The sequence below is a fragment of the Oncorhynchus kisutch genome, linkage group LG17, assembly GCF_002021735.2.
Source record: "Oncorhynchus kisutch isolate 150728-3 linkage group LG17, Okis_V2, whole genome shotgun sequence".
NCBI classification, from domain to species: Eukaryota; Metazoa; Chordata; class Actinopteri; order Salmoniformes; family Salmonidae; genus Oncorhynchus; species Oncorhynchus kisutch.
The window spans coordinates 54,275,354-54,293,854 of record NC_034190.2 but is presented as its reverse complement, the minus strand read 5'-3'; the positions used below and the strand labels follow the sequence as shown (position 1 = coordinate 54,293,854).

General features: G+C 41.7%; 1 protein-coding gene across 4 annotated transcripts in view; it reads right to left on the bottom strand.

Moving 5' to 3' along the window:
* Positions 1 to 18,501, bottom strand: part of LOC109907910 (tyrosine-protein phosphatase non-receptor type 11-like) — a 58,409-nt gene that overhangs the window by 14,521 nt on the left and 25,387 nt on the right. For 2 of the 4 annotated variants that reach the window (XM_020506206.2, XM_031794094.1), the window contains exons 2-8: positions 17,780 to 17,902; positions 7,001 to 7,195; positions 6,399 to 6,591; positions 1,485 to 1,601; positions 1,132 to 1,245; positions 356 to 452; positions 187 to 266 (exon numbers count right to left, since the gene is read on the bottom strand). In XM_020506206.2, the coding sequence (XP_020361795.1) occupies positions 187 to 266; positions 356 to 452; positions 1,132 to 1,245; positions 1,485 to 1,601; positions 6,399 to 6,591; positions 7,001 to 7,195; positions 17,780 to 17,902 (919 nt within the window). Of the gene's footprint in view, positions 1 to 186; positions 267 to 355; positions 453 to 1,131; positions 1,246 to 1,484; positions 1,605 to 6,398; positions 6,592 to 7,000; positions 7,196 to 17,779; positions 17,903 to 18,501 lie in introns of all 4 variants that reach the window. The other 2 variants (XM_020506205.2, XM_031794093.1) reach the window with 1 other exon arrangement.

The following is an 18,501-nucleotide window of genomic DNA, read 5'->3' as shown; positions in this document are numbered from 1 at the left end:
GCCACCTATGATTCCCCACATGGCAGCTTCTTGTCACCGTTGCTAGCCATCTGACCATCCAGAATCACAACACATTGACTTCTGCCCCATTGAAGAGCGCGCATCGTTTTTCTGACCTCGTCAGATAACCCATCTATAAAGTGCATCGCTAAATTCTTGATTCTATCAGTCATCTCCAGAACTCACTCTGATGTAGTTGGCATTGATGTAGTCTGAGCCGGGCACATCTGCATCTGCTTCCCTGATCTCCACCCGCGTAGTGTCAACTGGAACATAGATACACAGGGACGAGGGCCTTTAGTCTTGCACACACAGAGTTTTGTAGACAGGATGTACAGGTCTGTATTTCACTCACAAGGGAGGATGTTCTTGTATCTGTTTTTACTCTTGTTCTCTGCGGTCTGTCCTTCTTTCCTGGGGTAGAGGAGCTTACACTCCTGCTGCTGTAGTACCTGGAAGGAGACAGGATAAAGAAGAGAAGAACAAAAAGAGATTAGGAAAAAAAAAAAGGTTATAGAGAAAGAAGAGATACAATAAAATCATACAGAGGCAGCATCTGAAATGGCATTCCTTCTATCAAGTGCACAACTTTTGACCAGAGCCTTAGGGAGCTATTGTTTGACTCCCCCTTATGAAGAGCCTGACGTGAGCCACAGACAACCCAATTTATGCTTAACTATATTTACGCTTAACTGAACTAAGCTAGTTCAGTTTGTTTTAGGACCGCTTTTTGTGTGTTTGGCCACACATACAGTAGGGGTCTCTATGGAGAACATGAAATCAAATCAAATCTCTGCTCGAAAACAGGAGGCTGAAAGTTAAATCTCTCACCACAAGAGGTCACAATGAGACAAATCCCTTAGATCCAGGCTATGTCCTAAATGGCACCATATTCCCTAGTGTCCTACCTTTGACCAGGTCCATGAACCAGACCATGACAGGAACTAGTGGTGTCTGTCTTAGAGTTAACAATATTGTTCCTTGGGTTGTCCCTCAGACAATGCCTCATGAACATACTGGATTTCCATTCTCTTCGTTTTGACTTTCATGTTTTGGAATATGAGATGATATATGTGATCTAGAATCATTGAAACACACTGGTGGTGGTGTTGACATCACCCCCCCTTATACCTCAAACTCTTCCCAGAACCCTTGTTTGGGCTTCTCTGAGTTGTCCGCCACTTTGTTGAGCTCCTTTACCCTGTTCTCAATGTTGGCTGCATTTATTCTGGTGGCATTGAAGGGCTTTCGTTGGAAAAAGGGAAGAGAAATACAATTCATAAATTAATTCCATGGATTATCACATGATCCACCATTCACATTCAAGTATATGTTATAGAACTTGCAGCTTAACCATACTTGGACTTACACATAATTCCATATTTAACACATCCGATTTTCAGAGTAGATGTTCTAGAAACAACGTGGCTTCCATTTCTTTTACAAAGACATCACTGTCTAAACGCACTGGTCTAGTCGCTCACCTGTTTGAGGTGAACAACAATTCCACTCTTCTCCACCATGGGGTTCTTCTTGTAGTGATCCACCAGGTCAGCTAGCGTGTCAAACCGCTCTCCTCCGCCCACGTCATACTTCCCATCCTGCTGGGGCCACACAGAAACTCTGTTAGTAGGGATGGAGAACATTCAGCCTGCTTCATAGTCAATATGGAAGCTCTAGTCTATAGTGCCTGGCATTGCCTTATGTCAGATGGCATCACTCCTTCGTGACACTCGTCCCTCAAATCAGTGAAGGCGGAATCGCGGTGCTATCTGACCTAAGACAATGGAATGCCCGGCTAAAGAAGAAGCTTTTTAAAACTCTCCATAGTTGAACTAGTTGCAATTTAAAAAAAATCTATGAGTGTGCTTTATTAACTATCATCCTAAATCGAAATATTGAATCATTTTGACAAATGTAATTATTTTATATTACGCAAATGTCGTCTATGGTTGACTGAACATCTTCCTACATTACACAAACTAAAGTTACCACAAAATAATTAAAAGAAATACACATCCTGTTTATCTTAGATTGGTGATGTTAGTGTAAAAGTTTATAGTCATCACGATCTCACAAGATCAATTGCTTTAAAACACATCAATATCTTTGGTTTAGTATATATGTTTTTGTCATAGTGTGCCAGTCCGTAGTGGAACAGAAAACACAGCAGCTTATAAAATGTCTCTGACCTGACATGAATTCACGGATTTTATGGTTAGCTATCACTCAAATGAAAGCCAGCCTCTGTCGCTATTTAGAAACCGATGTGGTGATTCGTTGAAATTATCCAGTCAAGAAAACGTAAACTTTTTCTTATTAGCCATCTACCGGAAAAAAATTATTACAGAGATAAGTTGATAAATGGCTACTATAGGTTTTCATCTACCGACTGGTGTATGTAGTATACCCAATATCTTTGAGGTTGATCTCTTAGAAGAGTTTAAAAGGGACATGTCGCCGCAGTTATTTTCCCACTTCCATTGATCTCAATACAATATTGATTTGAGTGATTCATTTTGCTCGCTATTGATTACAGTAGAACAAGACCGCTTGGTAAATATAGGTGCGTGTGCACTTATAAGGTACTAATTAAGCAAAATACAAGTCATCTGTGACACGCATGTTTAGACACAAATGTTTATGTTTTGGTGTTCCAAACATCATGACATATTTCAGCATATTGTTTGGACATTTAAAACCTGTGTTTTGACACTAGGCTTTTGATTTTAAAAAACGATGACAACAGGAAGCAGAAAACAGTATCATGGGGCGGCAGGGTAGCCTAGTGGTTAGAGCGTTGGACTAGTAACCGGAAGGTACAAATCTGTTGTTCTGCCCCTGAACAAGGCAGTTAACCCACTGTTCCTAGGCCGCCATTGAAAATAAGAATGAGTTCTTAACTGACTTGCCTAGTTAAATAAAGGTCAAATTAAAATAAATCATTTTCAATTTATGATTTATTTTTATTTTCAATTTAAAAGAAATGTTACTTTTAACAATATTTTTTCTCTGGGATTCTGCTTAATCAGGTAAAAACTACTGAATGAGCCCAAAAAAACCTGCTATGATTGATTTTAATGTCATTGGTGAAATCATGAAAATGTGTTTCTTGCCTTCTGTTAGCGCTGTTTGCTACCCCTACTAGCCCCTATTATCCTGCTAGCCTTACAAGCCTGCTTTCCCTACTAGCCTGCTACCCCTGCCAGATAGGCCAATCTAGCTGGCAGAATAGGGGCTACAAGCATGCTAGTTCCTACTAGCCTGCCAGCTAGCTTGCTAGCCCTACAAGCCTGCTAGTCCCTATATTCCTAGCTGCCCTACTGGTCTTCTAGCCCTGCCAGGTAACCTGCTAGACCCTAAGCCAAAGGCCTTTCTATAATAAAAGCTAGCCTGTAAGAGTTAGCCTACTACTAGCTAGGCCTGTTTTCAACTAATCAAGCCCCTGTTAATTTGAATCAGGTGTGCTTGTGTTAGGATATATGGAATATTGGTTGGGCCCACGACAGATTGAGAAAGGCTGCTCTAGCTCTTTGATAGACTTAATTGTTTAGACTAAGTATGTGCTCTACAAATTGCTTACCAAGGTGTGTTATGCAAAGATGGTATATTATAGGAGTAACAATTGCAGTGCCATCCGGCTCACAGAAGGCGCAGGGTAGTGAGTACCTGTCAGGTGAGCCAGAAGCGATGACCCTCATTGTATTTTTTTATATTCCCTTCTGGAGACACAGTGACAACTAGGAAAGACTAGTTGACAACCATGAAAGTATGGTGACAGCTAGGAAAGACTGCTGATATCTGGGAAAGATCAGAGATGGGGAGTGGAGGCTTGGCAGGCTAAAGCACAACCTTTACAAGGAGATACCCACTATCAATCACTATGGAAAGATATAATAAGACCCCCAAGGTCAGACGAGAGTGGGGTAGGATGATTGACCTACAGGACACACCACTGTTGAGACGGGTGAGATTCCGGGGTAGGAGCCAAACCACAGTCCCCAGAATCTCCATATGCAACATCACTGAAGCATCAGGGGAGACAGACGACCAACAGGAGAGACAAGGCAATCTGTATTTAACACCAACACAGGAGAGACCAGGAAGCAACCTGTGGAATGGACTGCTGCATCAGCAAAGAAGGAATCGGAGATGTTCGATTGAGATGTAAACCAAGTGCTTGAGGTAACCCTTACAGGAGATGTAGGGAAGAAAATCGGAGCAATGTCAACTATCATCTGGATCATAGGGGCTGACTGCTTTGGAAAGGAGGAGAGGAAATCCAAGGCAAACATCAAGACAAAAGAAAACCGACATAACACTAAGAGGCGACTTGCGCAGGCTTATGAAGGCTTTTCAAAAACCAAGGGAGGAAGAGAAACTAGCATTGAAGAACATCCGTGACAAGCTGAGAGAGTGCATTTAGACTTTGTGGTGAGCTGAGTACCATCGCAGGGCCAGAAGGAGGCCGATGAAGGAGAGGAGAGACTTTACAAAGAACCCCTTCCAGTATCTATCAAAACTCCTGGGGGACAACATATCAGTGGAGGAGCACCTTTGTGGAGTGCACAGTGACCTCAGACGTGAGATGTCAGAAGTCAGCTGGTGGAGGTGAATGACTTTCTCAAAAAGGCCAGGGGAAGATCAAAGCCAGAGCCTAATGGGATTCCATACAAGGTGTACAAATACTGCAAGAGGCTCAGGAAGAGAGACTGAGGCTGCTGAAAGTGGCATGGAGGAAAAACTATCTGGCAGAAAGCTGGCTAGTTGCTGAGGGGCGTTTCATTCCAAATGAAGAAAACTCCACAAACATCAAGCAATTCCGAACCATCTCACTCCTCAAGCGGAGACTTTACCACCACATGGCAGAGGCATGAGATGGGCATCGTGACCGGGTGCAGTCTCCGTCATTGCTTTTTCTGCCGCGATGAACTTCCTTGTGAGACGGGGTGCGATACTGGCAAGCGGCGTTCATGGATGATCTGGCGATTACAGCTAAGTCAGTCCCGGAAGGCATATCGATTTTGGAGGATCTGGAAGAGCTCACCAAATTGGCCAGAATGGAGTTCAAAATCAAAAAGTCTATTCCTGAAAAATATGTCCAGGAACGGTACCGATTCATAACCGGAGAGGAAACCATCTCCACCATCAGAGAGAAGCCTGCGACGAGCCTTTGGATGTGGTATGGGGCAGAGCTCAATGACAAAGTGAGTGCACTCAATGACATCTACGTGTGCAGGCCAACACGTAGATGACATCTGTGGATAAGTGCGGCCTACCTGGCAAGTGTAAGGCATGGGGCTTACAACACGGGGTACTTCCCAGACTCCTTTGGTCACTGCTTGAATATATGAGGTACCCCTTTTAAAAGTGGAGGCACTAGGAAGGAAACTTAACTTCCCCAGGAGATGGCTAGCAGTCCCAACAAGCTTCTGCTCCATCGGTCTGTACAGCACAGGCAGCTGCAGCTGCCAATATCATCTGTGGTAGGGGAGATCAAGGCAACAAAAGCATGTCAAGTCCTGATGCTTCGGGACAGCAAGGATGAAATGGTTTGCCAGGTACTTCCACAGGTCAGGAGAGAGTGCAGCAAAGAGAACAAGGACCAAAGGGATATTTGCCACAGCAGGCAACTGGGAGATGCAGGCAGACCTCAAGAAGCAGCTGCTCTCCCAGAGGAGACAAGCACAAGCCTAAGACCAGATATAGTCCTCTGATCTAGAAGCACAAACCAGGTGGTCCTCGTCGAGCTTACAGTGCCCTGGGAGGAGAGAATGAAGGCAAATCACTCTGGAGAACCGTGGGGCTGCTACGCATTGAAGGAGTGGCAATGAAGAAGCTGGTGGCTGATATCAGCAAGCAGGCAGAAGAGGCATCTCGTTGGATCTGGCTGAAGAGGAATGAACGGTGGCAGAGCCAAGCAGGCATTAGGGAGGCTGAGTTGAGTGGTGGGATCGAGGGGGTAATTCCAGAACGCTGGTTCTGCCGCTGAGGCCCTCCGAAGTGTCGTATGCTTATTGACGAAACACCAGTCAAGGGGGGTACCACACTTGAGAAGTCCCACTCTAGTTACGTGTGGAGCGCCTTGAAGGAGGAAGAATGAGTAGCGATTGCAGTGACATCTGGCTCACAGTAGGTGCAGGGTAGCGAGTACCTGTCAGGTAAGCCGGCAGCGATGACACTCATCGTATTTTGATAAAACCAGAACTAGTTCAGTCTGCAATGTTGGCATCAAACAATGTTAATAACCGTGTTATGACCCACCTAAAACGTTTGGTGCCAACATGGCACCCATTAAAAGTCTACATCGCAAACATTGCTTGCCAAACTATATGCATAGCTCTGGCTCAGTGTAGGCCCTAGCTGGTCTTACCTGATATCGGATCATGACGTGTTACCTGGTATCGGATCATGACGTGGGTAACCTTGGTCTTGCGGTCCACATTTTCATGCTTCTCCTCGTTGGTGAGGACAGAGAGCACGAAGTCACCTGGTTTACTCTGGCTCTCGCGCACCAGGAAACTGCCAGGCTTGCCCTTGTCCGTAAGCAGCTTCTCAGCGTCGCGCCCAGAGAGGTGCCCGTGGTACCACCTAGGGTAGATTGGTAGATGTAGAGTCAGACAATTTATGACATGACTATTACGTTTGTATATACTAATACAATTGAAAAGCAATGAGGACTGAAATGAAAGTCACCCCAACCCAGCCGTATATATTGAATTGTTAACTTAAGAAATCAAAAAGTGTGTTTGTTTCTGAGTTGAGTTTGCACACGTGATGGTGTTACAAAGAAACTTGAATAGTGTGTGCCTCTGCATGTCTGTGTCTGTATGAAAGCTTGCATATGTGAATGTGTAGGAGGTTCCAACAAGAGGTCTCAGCAGGTGTTTCATGGAGAAGCCACAGAAACCATGCTTGACAGAGATCACACATTGTTCTTAGAAATAGATACATTGTACTTTCACAATGTGTGGTTGTTCATTTCTGTGTGTGTGCTTACCTCTCGGAGGTGGGGTCTTTGCAGTTGAGTGGGTACTTGAGCTCGATGACGTCTCCATTCCTCTCTCTGAGGAGGTCGTGCTGCTCTGTGTAGTACTGCACCAGCTCTGCCAGCGTGGCAAACTTCTCCCCTCCATAAAGGTCGTAGTAGTCCCCTGAATTCTGGATCTTAATATGGGTGACCTCATCACTCCGCCTGACACACACACACACACACGGAAGAGAGTCAGGGAAGAGAGTTAGTCACAGCGCACATTGTTCAAATAGGTCACTTTTTATTAGGTAACCGATTTACCCTGCAGTATGTAGAGGTTAGGTTAATTAGTCCCTCCAGGATTTCGCAGGGAATTTGTGTTTTTGCGGGGCAATATGCTATGAATTTCTAACATTTGTCACCGAAAATGCGCCCATGAGGACTAAAGTCTGTTGACTTGTGGCTTGATTGAACCATATTATGTGGTAAATGTTTGGTTGAAATTGCGAGCCCTCTTTCTGCACTACGGTGATGGGTCAGTTTTATGCGATAATATTGCAATGCTTTGACAATTAGGTAATTATGCAGTGAGTGGTCAAATTTGCAAGCCTTCGCATAATATTTGGGGCATTGTTGATTTTGGTAAAAATGTGGCCATCGCAGAATCCTGTAGGGTTGGCTAATAGAGGTTAGATTACCACTGTTCTGTGTGTGTGCGCGTGTGTGTGCGCGCATGTGTATACGAACAGAGCAAGACAGAATACCACAAAAACCTGCATGAAAACAACAGGTTGATTTGATCAGTGAATACCCAATCATTTCTGAACAATAGGAAACCGTTTACTCAACAAATCTGTACAGAAATAAGACTGTTTCCCTTCTAGAAAAAACCTTAGACAATATTATCCCATGTTTATTTCATATTAAAGGCTTAAAAGAGATTATATTTGAGGTGAGTATTGGAAAGAAAGTGCTTTTCATTAAATGCAGGTGACTAGAGAGCACAGCTCAGACAAGGTCATAAAACTGTCACTGCCACTTTACAAGATACACAGCCACATCAGACAGTGTCAAACACACATTCAAACACACACACAGCATTCTAAACCGAAACATTCTTATCAGTATGGAAACAAGTCAGACTTCTTCTTCAATTTTTTTCCATTGCAGTAAAAATATCAGAGCATCATTTTTCTGCAGCAACAAGCAAAACCAACCTTCAAAACATACGCTTTGTTGTCTAAGTACACCTACACATTCAGAAGAAGACCGTTTTTGAGCATGCAGCCAACCACAACTCCCACTCCACGCACGTTTACAAAAAAGATCATAGCTAGCGATCTAACACAGGAAATTAGAAAAGTGACAACACTGCACATTATGCTATCTGATATCTAGTTTGAATGTAATTAGCAAGCCTTCGCTCTGCAAATTGATGATCAAGTAACAGTCATAAAAAGTGTAGCTAATCATATCTCCCTCCCTCCCTCTCTGTCACTCTGCTTCCCATCACTCTCTCTCTCTCTCCACTTCTCTTGCCATCCATCTCTATCTTGCCTATAAACCTGCACTCCCTCCTTCCCTGTAATTGTGTTATGAATGTTTGAGTGGAGTAGTATGCCTCCCTGTCTGTGGCTACTAATGGCCAGCGACGGCTGCAATGTGCGCGTGTGCGTGTGTGGCAGGCTGTTTGAGGGAATTTAACACGATTAATGACATCTCAATATGCCAAAAACATCCAACTAGATTTTACTCTGCAGATGGGCTTGGTCTGTTGCAGACTTGGAGACATAGCACACATTATCAATGTGCCATACTTCATCCTTGAATCTGCTAGATACTAGCTCCTGTACCTGATTATGACAACTGCAATATCAAGTAGTACTGTAGTAGTACAAAAAAACATTGATTTCAAAGTAACAAACCATACAATTCTATGCACCAGGACTACTTTTAACAACAACATTTACAGGAAGAACTTTGCAGATAAAGTATTATTTACTAAATTGTTACTGTGTAAATGATTAAAGGCCGAATTTGGGCAAAAGCGCAAAAATAACGGCTGTTAAATGTATAACTGATCAACGGACCATTATACCAGGTCATTTAATGCTTAAAAATGAAAACAAAAAAATGGATGAATAAGATATTTTGCTATACAAACGCTGTATTTGGCTCCATTCATTGTGCACTCTACAGTCCGCAAAAACACTACAGTTTAACTATAGTAATACTACAGTATTTAATGTGCTTATACCATGCCTATTTCCTTCCCCCATATCCTAATTTGTGCCACCCATAAGTGAGAAACCTACATATCAAGTAAAGGTATTTCTACAAACTAAGGGGTGTTACTAAGGGCTGTGAATACTTATGCAATTAAGATATCTGTATATTCATTTCAATAAAAAAAAATCTAAAAACATTTTTTCACTTTGTAATTATGGGGTATTTCTTGTAGCTGGGTGAGAGAATTAAAAAAATCCATCTTGAAATCAGGGCGACAGGTAGCCTAGTGGTTAGAGCGTTGAACTAGTAACCGAAAGGTTGCAAGATCGAATCCCCGAGCTGACAAGGTAAAAGAAAAACTGTTGTTCTTAACAAGGCAGTTAACCCAATGTTCCTAGGCCGTCATTGAAAATAAGAATTTGTTCTTAACAGACTTTCCTAGTTGGATAAAAGGTACATATATATAATAATTCAGGTTGTAACACAACAAAACTCAAACTGCTGTAATATCTGAGCTGTAAAGGTCTAACCCATAACAACTGGTATCACTAGCTATGTTTCAATTAACTTGTCCAGTGATATTTTTGTCGACAATTAGAAAGTTTGCATAGAAAATAGATGTGACAATTGACTGCTACAGTGTGTTTCCATTTAATTGTCTTGGTGTCGATAAAAACCGCTGCCTGGAAGTAATGACATCACAAAAAATAGATAATAAAAAAGTAACAGCTGGTGTGGAATAATAATGGGAGTTGAAGGAATAATAATGGGAGTTGAAGGAATAATAATGGGAGTTGAAGGAATAATAATGGGAGTTGAAGGAATAATAATGGGAGTTGAAGGAATAATAATGGGAGTTGAAGGAATAATAATGGGAGTTGAAGGAATAATAATGGGAGTTGAAGGAATAATAATGGGAGTTGAAGGAATAATAATGGGAGTTGAAGGAATAATAATGGGAGTTGAAGGAATAATAATGGGAGTTGAAGCGTTTCCATTATCCATTTAGGCAAACTGTGCATTAATAAATAACAATCCATATGCCCTCACCTATCTGTTTCGTGTCTCAGGTAGCCCGCAGAAGCCAGTTTGGATAGAATGCAAGTCATCTAATAACTCTAAAGTGCCAATATTTTTTTGTAATGGTGGATTCAATTTAGATTTTTTTGTCACTGACCTACACACAATACCCCATAATGTCAAATTGCAATTATATTTTCTAAATGTGTACAAATGAATAAACAATGAAAAGCTGAATTGTCTTGAGTCAATAGGCATTTAACCCCTTTGTTATGGCAAGCCTAAATAAGTTCAGGTGTAAAAATATGCTGAACAAGTCACACACAATAAGTTGTATGGACTCACTCTTTATGCAATAATAGTGTTTAACATGATTTTTGAATGACTACCTCATCTCTGTATGCCCACACATTCAAGTATCTGTAAAGGCCCTCAGAGCAGTGAATTTCAAACAAAGATTCAACAACAAAGACCTGGGAAGTTTTGCAATGCCTCGCAAAGGGCACCTATGGTAGATGGGTAAGAATTTTAACAAGCAGACAATGAATATCCCTTTGAGCATGGAGAAGTTATTAATTACACTTCGGATGGTCTATCAATACACCCAGTCACTACAAAGATACAGGCGTCCTTCCTAACTCAGTTGCCGGAGAAGCAGGAAACCGCTCAGGAATTTCACAGCGAGGCCAATGGTGACTTTAAAACAGTCAGAGTTGAATGGCTGTGACAGGAGAAAACTGAGAATGGATCAACAACATTGTAGTTACTCCACCATAATAAACTCATTGACAGAGTGAAAAGAAAGAAGACTTTGCAGAAAAAAATATATTCCTAAACATGCATCCTGTTCGCAACAAGGCACTAAAGTAATACTGCAAAAAATGTGGCAAAGCAATTAACTTTTTATCCTGAATAGTGTTAAGTTTAGGGAAAATCCAATACATTACGGAGTACCTCTCTATATTTTCAATAATAGTGGTGGCTGTATCATGTCATGGGTATGCTTGTAATCGTTAAGGACTGGGGAGTTTAAGGATAAAAAAACATGGATTGGAGCTAAGCACAGGCAAAATCTTAGAGCAAAACCTGGTTCTGTCTGCTTTCCACCAGACACTGGGCGATGATTTCACATTTCAGCAGGAAAATAACCTAAAACACAAGGCCAAAACTACACTGGAGTTGCCTACCAAGAAGACAGTGAATGTTCCTGAGTGGCCGAGTTACAGTTTTGACTTAAATGTACATGAAAATCTATGGTAAGACCTGAAAATGGTTGTCAACCAATTTGAAAGACATTGAAGAATAATGGGCAAATGTTGTACAACCCAGGTGTGGAAAGCTCTTAGAGACTTACCCAGAAAGACCCAGAAGCACTTCTACAAAGTATTGACTCAGGGGTGTGAATACTTCATCTCCGTATTTCATTTTCAATACATTTGCAAAAACTTCACTTTGTCATTATGGGTTATTGTGTGTAGACGAGTGAGAAAAAAAATCTAATCCATTTTGAATTCAGGCTGTAACAACAAAATGAATAAATCAATGAGTATGAATACTTTCTGAAGGCGCTGTACATGTCCTCAAAGATGGCATGCTCAGGTATGACCATTCTAGCTAACGATAGGGCAGATATGCATGTGAACAACAGGCACAACTAAGTCGTTTTTTTCTCCAAAGTTGCCAGAATGCTGATTGCATCAACTTATATCAGTACATTTGTAACAGCCTAAACATTACTTCTATTCGATCAAATACGCCTCACATAATTCGACATTCTCACATAGACTTCCATACAAAAAAGAGATTGTTGATAGTAGCTTTAGATAGTAGCTTTAGTTGCCTGATGACATGCAGTACCAGTCAAAAGTTTGGACATACCTACTCATTCAAAGGCTTTTCTTGATTTTTACTATTTTCTATATTGGATGTCTTCACTGTTATTGTACAATCTGTGAAATAACACATATGAAATCATGTACTAACCAAAAAAGTAGCCACCTTTTGCCTTGATGACAGCTTTGCACACTCTTGGCATTCTCTCAATCAGCTTAATCTGGAATGCATTTCCAACAGTCTTGAAGGAGTACCCACATATACTGAGCACTTGTTGGCTGCTTTCCCTTCACTTTGCAGTCCAACTCATCCCAAACCATCTCAATTGGGTTGAGGTTGGGGGATTGTGGAGGCCAGGTCATCTGATGGAGCAGTCCATCACCGTTCTTGGTCAAATAGACCTTACACAGCCTGGAGGTGTGTTGGGTCATTGTCCTGTTGAAAAACAAATGATAGTGGGACTAAGCACAAACCAGATGAGATGGCTTATCGCTGCAGAATGCTGTGGTAGCCATGCTGGTTAAGTGTGCCTTGAATTCTAAATAAATCACTGACAGTGTCACCAGCAAAGCACCCCCACACCATCACACCTCCTCCTCCATGCTTCACGGTGGGAACCACACATGCGGACATCATCCGTTCACCTACTCTGCATCTCAAAAAGACGCGGCGGTTGGAACCAAAAATCTCAAATTTGGACTCATCAGAGCAAAGGACAGATTTCCATCGGTTTAATGTCCATTGCTCATGTTTCTTGGACCAAGCAAGTCTCTTTGTATTATTGGTGTCCCTTAGTAGTGTTTTCTTTGCAGCAATTCAACCATGAAGGCCTGATTCACGCAGTCTCCTCTGAACAGTTGATGTTGAGATATGTCTGTTACTTGAACTCTGTGAAGGATTTATTTGGACTGCAATCTGAGGTGCAGTTAACTCTAATGAACTTATCCTCTACAGCAGAGGTAACTCTGGGTCGTCCTTTCCTGTGGTGGACATCATGAGAGCCAGTTTCATCATAGCGGTTGATTTTTCCCCCGACTACACTTGAAGAAACTTTCAAAGTTATTTATATTTTCCGGATTGACTCAAAGTAATGATGGACTGGCAAAGAGTGGCTACTTTAAAGCATCTTAAATATATTTCGATTTATTGAACACTTTCATGATTACTACATGATTCCATGTGTTATTTCATAGTTTTGATGTCTTCACTATTATTCTACAATGTAGAAAATAGTAAAAATAAAGAAAAACCCTGAAATTAGGTGTGTCCAAACTTGTGACTGGTGCGTGATCACGTGCCCCGTGTACCTTCAAAATGATTCGGCACTCAACATTTATTTGAAAAACAGTTTCCATCCTCATTTGTCGCAATAAAAGAAAGTTAGACAAAATAAAAATCCACCCGTCGAACAGAACATTTTTGTCGATCTTTAGAAAATGTCTCCTACGTCAGCCATTTTTACATTACACAACGCAAAGATTTTTTGGGTGACATTACTTTTGTCAAATAAACCTGGGTCAATGGAAACCAGCCTACTTAAATACACATTACTCTAGAAGGGTCTCTGACTCCGGACACTACTGGAACAGTTAACATCAATGTTTAACCTTCCCCATCCCCCACTACCCCTCCTGGCCTCCCCCTGCCATCCAGCCCGGGCCAGGAAAGAAGGGAGAGATAAGCAAAGGGAAAAGCAGGGAGAATGAGACAACACAGCCCAGTGGAGTCCCAGGACGTACATTACAACGAGAGAGAGACGAGCTGGATTTCCCTCATCTAAACATCTATTATAAAAATGGGTGGGTTGAGCCCTGAATGCTGATTGGCTGACAGCCGTGGTATATCAGATCGTATACCACGGGTATGACAAAACATGTATTTTTACTGCTCCAATTCTGTTGGTAAGCAGTTTATGTAGCAATAAGGCATCTCAGGGGTTTGTGACATACGGCCAATATACCACAGCTATGGGCTGTGCATGGGTCATGCATAAGAACAGCCTTTAGCCGTGGTATATTGGCCATATACCACACCCCCTCGGGTCTTATTGCTTAAACCTCAACCTTTTTTTCAATTTTCGCCTAAAATGACATACCTAAATCTAACTGCCTGTAGCTCAGGACCTGAAACAAGGATATGCATATTCTTGATACCATTTAAAAAGGAAACACTTTGAAGTTTGTGGAAATGTAAAATTAATGTAGGAGAATATAACACATTAGATCTGGTAAAGGATAATACAAACAAAAAAAACATGCATTCTTTTTGGAGGTTTTCCCCCATCATCTTTGAAATGTAAGCAGTATGTGTGCAAAGTTTCAGACTGATCCAGTGAAGAATTGTGCCGAATTGGTCAATTGATACATTTTCCTTGTACGTAACTATAGAGAACATACAAAAATGCTTTGGTAATAAAAATGTTTACACCCCCCCAGGAATGTCATACATGATGGATCATTATCTTATTCACTAACTTTCACACATCTACATGGTCGGGCGGGGTGGGTGTGGAGCAAAAGACAGCAGTGGGGTCAAAATGTAGACCCCAGTCCCTACATTTGAACATAAAAATAGATTTGATCAAACAAAACTATGCAAAATTTTTATCTCTGGGACCCTCAGGATGGCAAATCAGAGCAAAATGACTGAATGTAAGTACATTATTTACCTACAGAGGTGAATGTATCAAACCAGTTGCCGTGATAAACATTTTTGTTGTTGTTGTGCACTCTCCTCAAACAATAGCATGGTACTTTTTCACTGCAATAACTACTATTAATTGGACACCGCAGTTAGATTAACAAGAATTTAAGCTTTCTGCCCATATAAGACATGTCTATGTACCGGAAAGTTGTGTCTATGACCCGGCTGTTGTATACAACGTGATTCTAGTCACATTAGCGCACGTCAGCAACCACCCATCCCCTGGAGGTTAAATAACACACGGGTAAGTAGACACTACTAAAAACTTGTTAATTACTCTCTCATTGAGTGTGTCTGTGAGAGTGTGTGAGAGAGGAGAGTGTCTGTGATATTTGATTGTGTGTGAGTGTATATACACGATTGAGAGAGAGTGTTATATGCAAGTGTGTGAGAGTGTGTGTGTGATATGAGAGTGTGAGAGTGTGATGTGAGTGTGTGATATGAGAGTGTGCGTGATATGAGAGTGTGTGAGATACGATTACACAAGTAAGAGCAGTTAGCTTAGTCACAGGGTAAGGCATCCCTGAATAGTCACAAAGAAATAAAAGTGCAAAGAACTGTGCTTAAAGGGACATGACTCATCAGTTCGTTTAAAAGGACTTTCATCAGTTCATGATAACTTAATAAGTAAGGCTTTTGGGGGTTTTTCACTATCAAACAGGATATTTTGATATCATTTATTTTTGGTGTAATCTCTCAAGCAAATAAATGTGTTTGAAAATGGAATCTTATCCATTGATGTCAGTGCAGAGCCTACGTTCAATAGCAAAACAGTGCAGACACAAAATAAGGCTGCCAATTCTCAATTATACCACACACACACACGAACACACGCAGTTAGGCAGCCCAAAGTCACCACATAGCCACAGGCATCAGCCAGGTCAGACCTCAACATGGACCCCCGGCCTTAATGTTATTAAGAGCTACTGCCTGGCCTGCCACACTCACCACTCACTGCTGCTGCCAGCCTAACTGCTCTCTCCCAGTCTCTCTCTCCCTCTCTGCTAAAGAGCGGTGCGCTAAAGGCCGACGCTGGACCTTTTCCAGGAGCTTTTTCCAACTCATGAGCCTCTTAAAAGCTTCCGTTGCCAAAGCAGAGCCACTCTCTCTCTCCTCGCACTGCAGGAAGTCAGAGGCCTGCTGTTTACCAGAACTCCACACTTCTCTTTTGTAGTCAGCTCTCCAAATACAGAACTGTTCTACAACTGTTCCACTATAACTGTTCATAATTCAGTGAAATGTAATGTCATGGGACAGGGTTAGACTTGACGATTTCATACACGGAGGTCAAAAGAGGTCATATTCCTCAAAGGGCTGTTGTGGCGTAAAGGTCGTTCTATATGAATCCAATCACTTTCTGACTGCACTCCTTTTGAGTTGAATGAAACCTTCCATACATGCGTGCTCATGGTAGAAGTGTTCAGAAATACCAAATTTCAGACAGAAGCTGTGGTAAGTTTATATGACCTCCTTTCAAACAGCCCCTTATTTACAGGTACCCTTTTATACATACCAGTGGGTAACTGGCAAATTTGGTAGGGGTGGGGATTGTTGTTAAACCATGGCAGCTGTTTGCAGTTCAAATTAGGGAAGTGTTAATGAATTTACCTGCAGAAAAGCAGATAACCATTCACACAGACCCATACCTGTATTTTGGTTACAGGGTCTGTGAAAATGCAGTAATCATGACTAGGTCTTTAGGTGGCTTTTATTTTCGACACCTTTTACCTCCTACCCCTTTCAGATATGCAAAAAAGTTGGTATAAAATGCAAGCATATAAAATTTGTGGGATTTTGGTCTGTGTATGAAAGGGATAAATATCATTTTATGAGCGCTTGGCTCTGAAGTCAATTTGCTGTTGCTGCCACATAATTATGGACACTCCCATCCTGCACACGCTTAGAAACACACACACACACACACACACACACACACACACACACGCACCCTTCTGAACAACAATTACAGACTTCCCAAAGCCAACTCTATAATGTGCGTTTGTCTGAGTGGAAGAAGTACATAGTAGTGGGGACGTGGTGGTGTGGTGTCACGTTGAGAGGTGACATGTGGCACTGGAGATAACATCTCGGGACAGATTGGAGAGGCCATCTGGAGGTCTGAATGAGTGTCCGCAGTGAAAGGGATCAGTGGGACAGGGAAGAGCGAGTGAGCTGTCAGAGATCTGGAAAGTTCCAATATGATACAGGCCTAAGTCTGACGGTGATGTAAATCCATTTGAATTCAATCACTTTTTGACAGCATCCCTTTTAATTTAAACAAAACTCTCCATATATGTTTGCCCATGGAAGAAGTGGTTAGAACGTGACATTTTGGACTGGAATCAGGAGATAGAGGTGCACAAAGTTGACCCATTTTGCATACCCCACTCTACGAAAATACATCCATGTCTTAATCACTGAAAACGATAAACGGTTGAGTTTGAAATCATCTGAAAGCTTACAACAGGTCTGCCAGGGTTATGATTTCAGGTCCAAAAGTCACCTTCTGACCACTTCTACATTGGGCAAACACTTATGGTTACCTTATGTATGGTAAGGTTTCGTTCAAATTAGAAAGGGATACAGTCAAAAAGGGATTTAAAATCATATGTGAATTCTTGTGAAAGGTTATCTTACACCAGTTTTATATATTTTTTCAACCAAGGGGGGAAACAAATGTTCTCCGTTTCCTAGAAACTCGGGAGAGCAACAAAGAAGGTATATTTGAGGAGCGATTATTTCCCATTTCAGCTTGGCCAGCTGTGCACAGATGACATGCGGCTTGACTCCTGCCTTCATTAAAATTGCTCAGCCGGCCTCAGGAGACAATACACACGAGTTTGGTTTTCTCTGAATGCTGAAGTTGACATCAGTGACAATGTTGTGGTGCATAGGGGGCTAGCGTTAGGCTAAAGCGCTAGGAGATAGCAATGCTGTTCTCCTTTGGTTATTGGACAATTAACTTTCCCACAACATTTTGGGAACCAAAATGTGACATGCTGGTAACATGGATGCTGCTACCTGACAGAGAGAGTAAAATCCCCCGGGTTGCTCTTGCTCGGCCGGGCTAGGAAACTGCCGTGGACCCCCCGCGTCAACAGGAGCTGCTCTGCCTCGATGCCGGTGATGTTGGGGTGGAACCACCTTGAAGAACACAGAGAGAGTGAGAGAGAGAGAGAGAAAGAGAGAATAGTTTTGATCACAAAAGCCAAATCCAGAGTCACCAGTGTTTCTCTATACATCCCTAAGGGACTTCCAGGCATATACAGAACGTTAGTTAATTACCTTCAAATAACCTACGATTTCCATTCTCAGAACGTTAATAAAACCTCCCAGGAAAACTGTTAGAACCTCCCTGCAACCTAAACATTTACATTCCCAGAACAGGCAAAAAAAATTTTTTTTTACTTAACATTTTATCGGTCAGGAAACTTATGGCTTTGGTCCCAAAACCAATGGGAAACCCACAACTTCCATAGAACCAAATGTGCTAGCTGGGTCAGTTTGGTGACAGTACTTAGATACACATAAAAAGTGAGATATAAACTTCTGGAAAGCAGAACACCAATATTTACAGAGCTTAATATAACTGGCAAATGTTTACTTCCTGTGTTATATAACCAAGTAGAGAGTAAAAGATAACATTTACTCCATCCAGCTCACATTTTGATAAACCCTATCATCCACTATCAACCATTACAAATTTGGATGTTACATTGTCCACCAACCTAAAATAATATAGA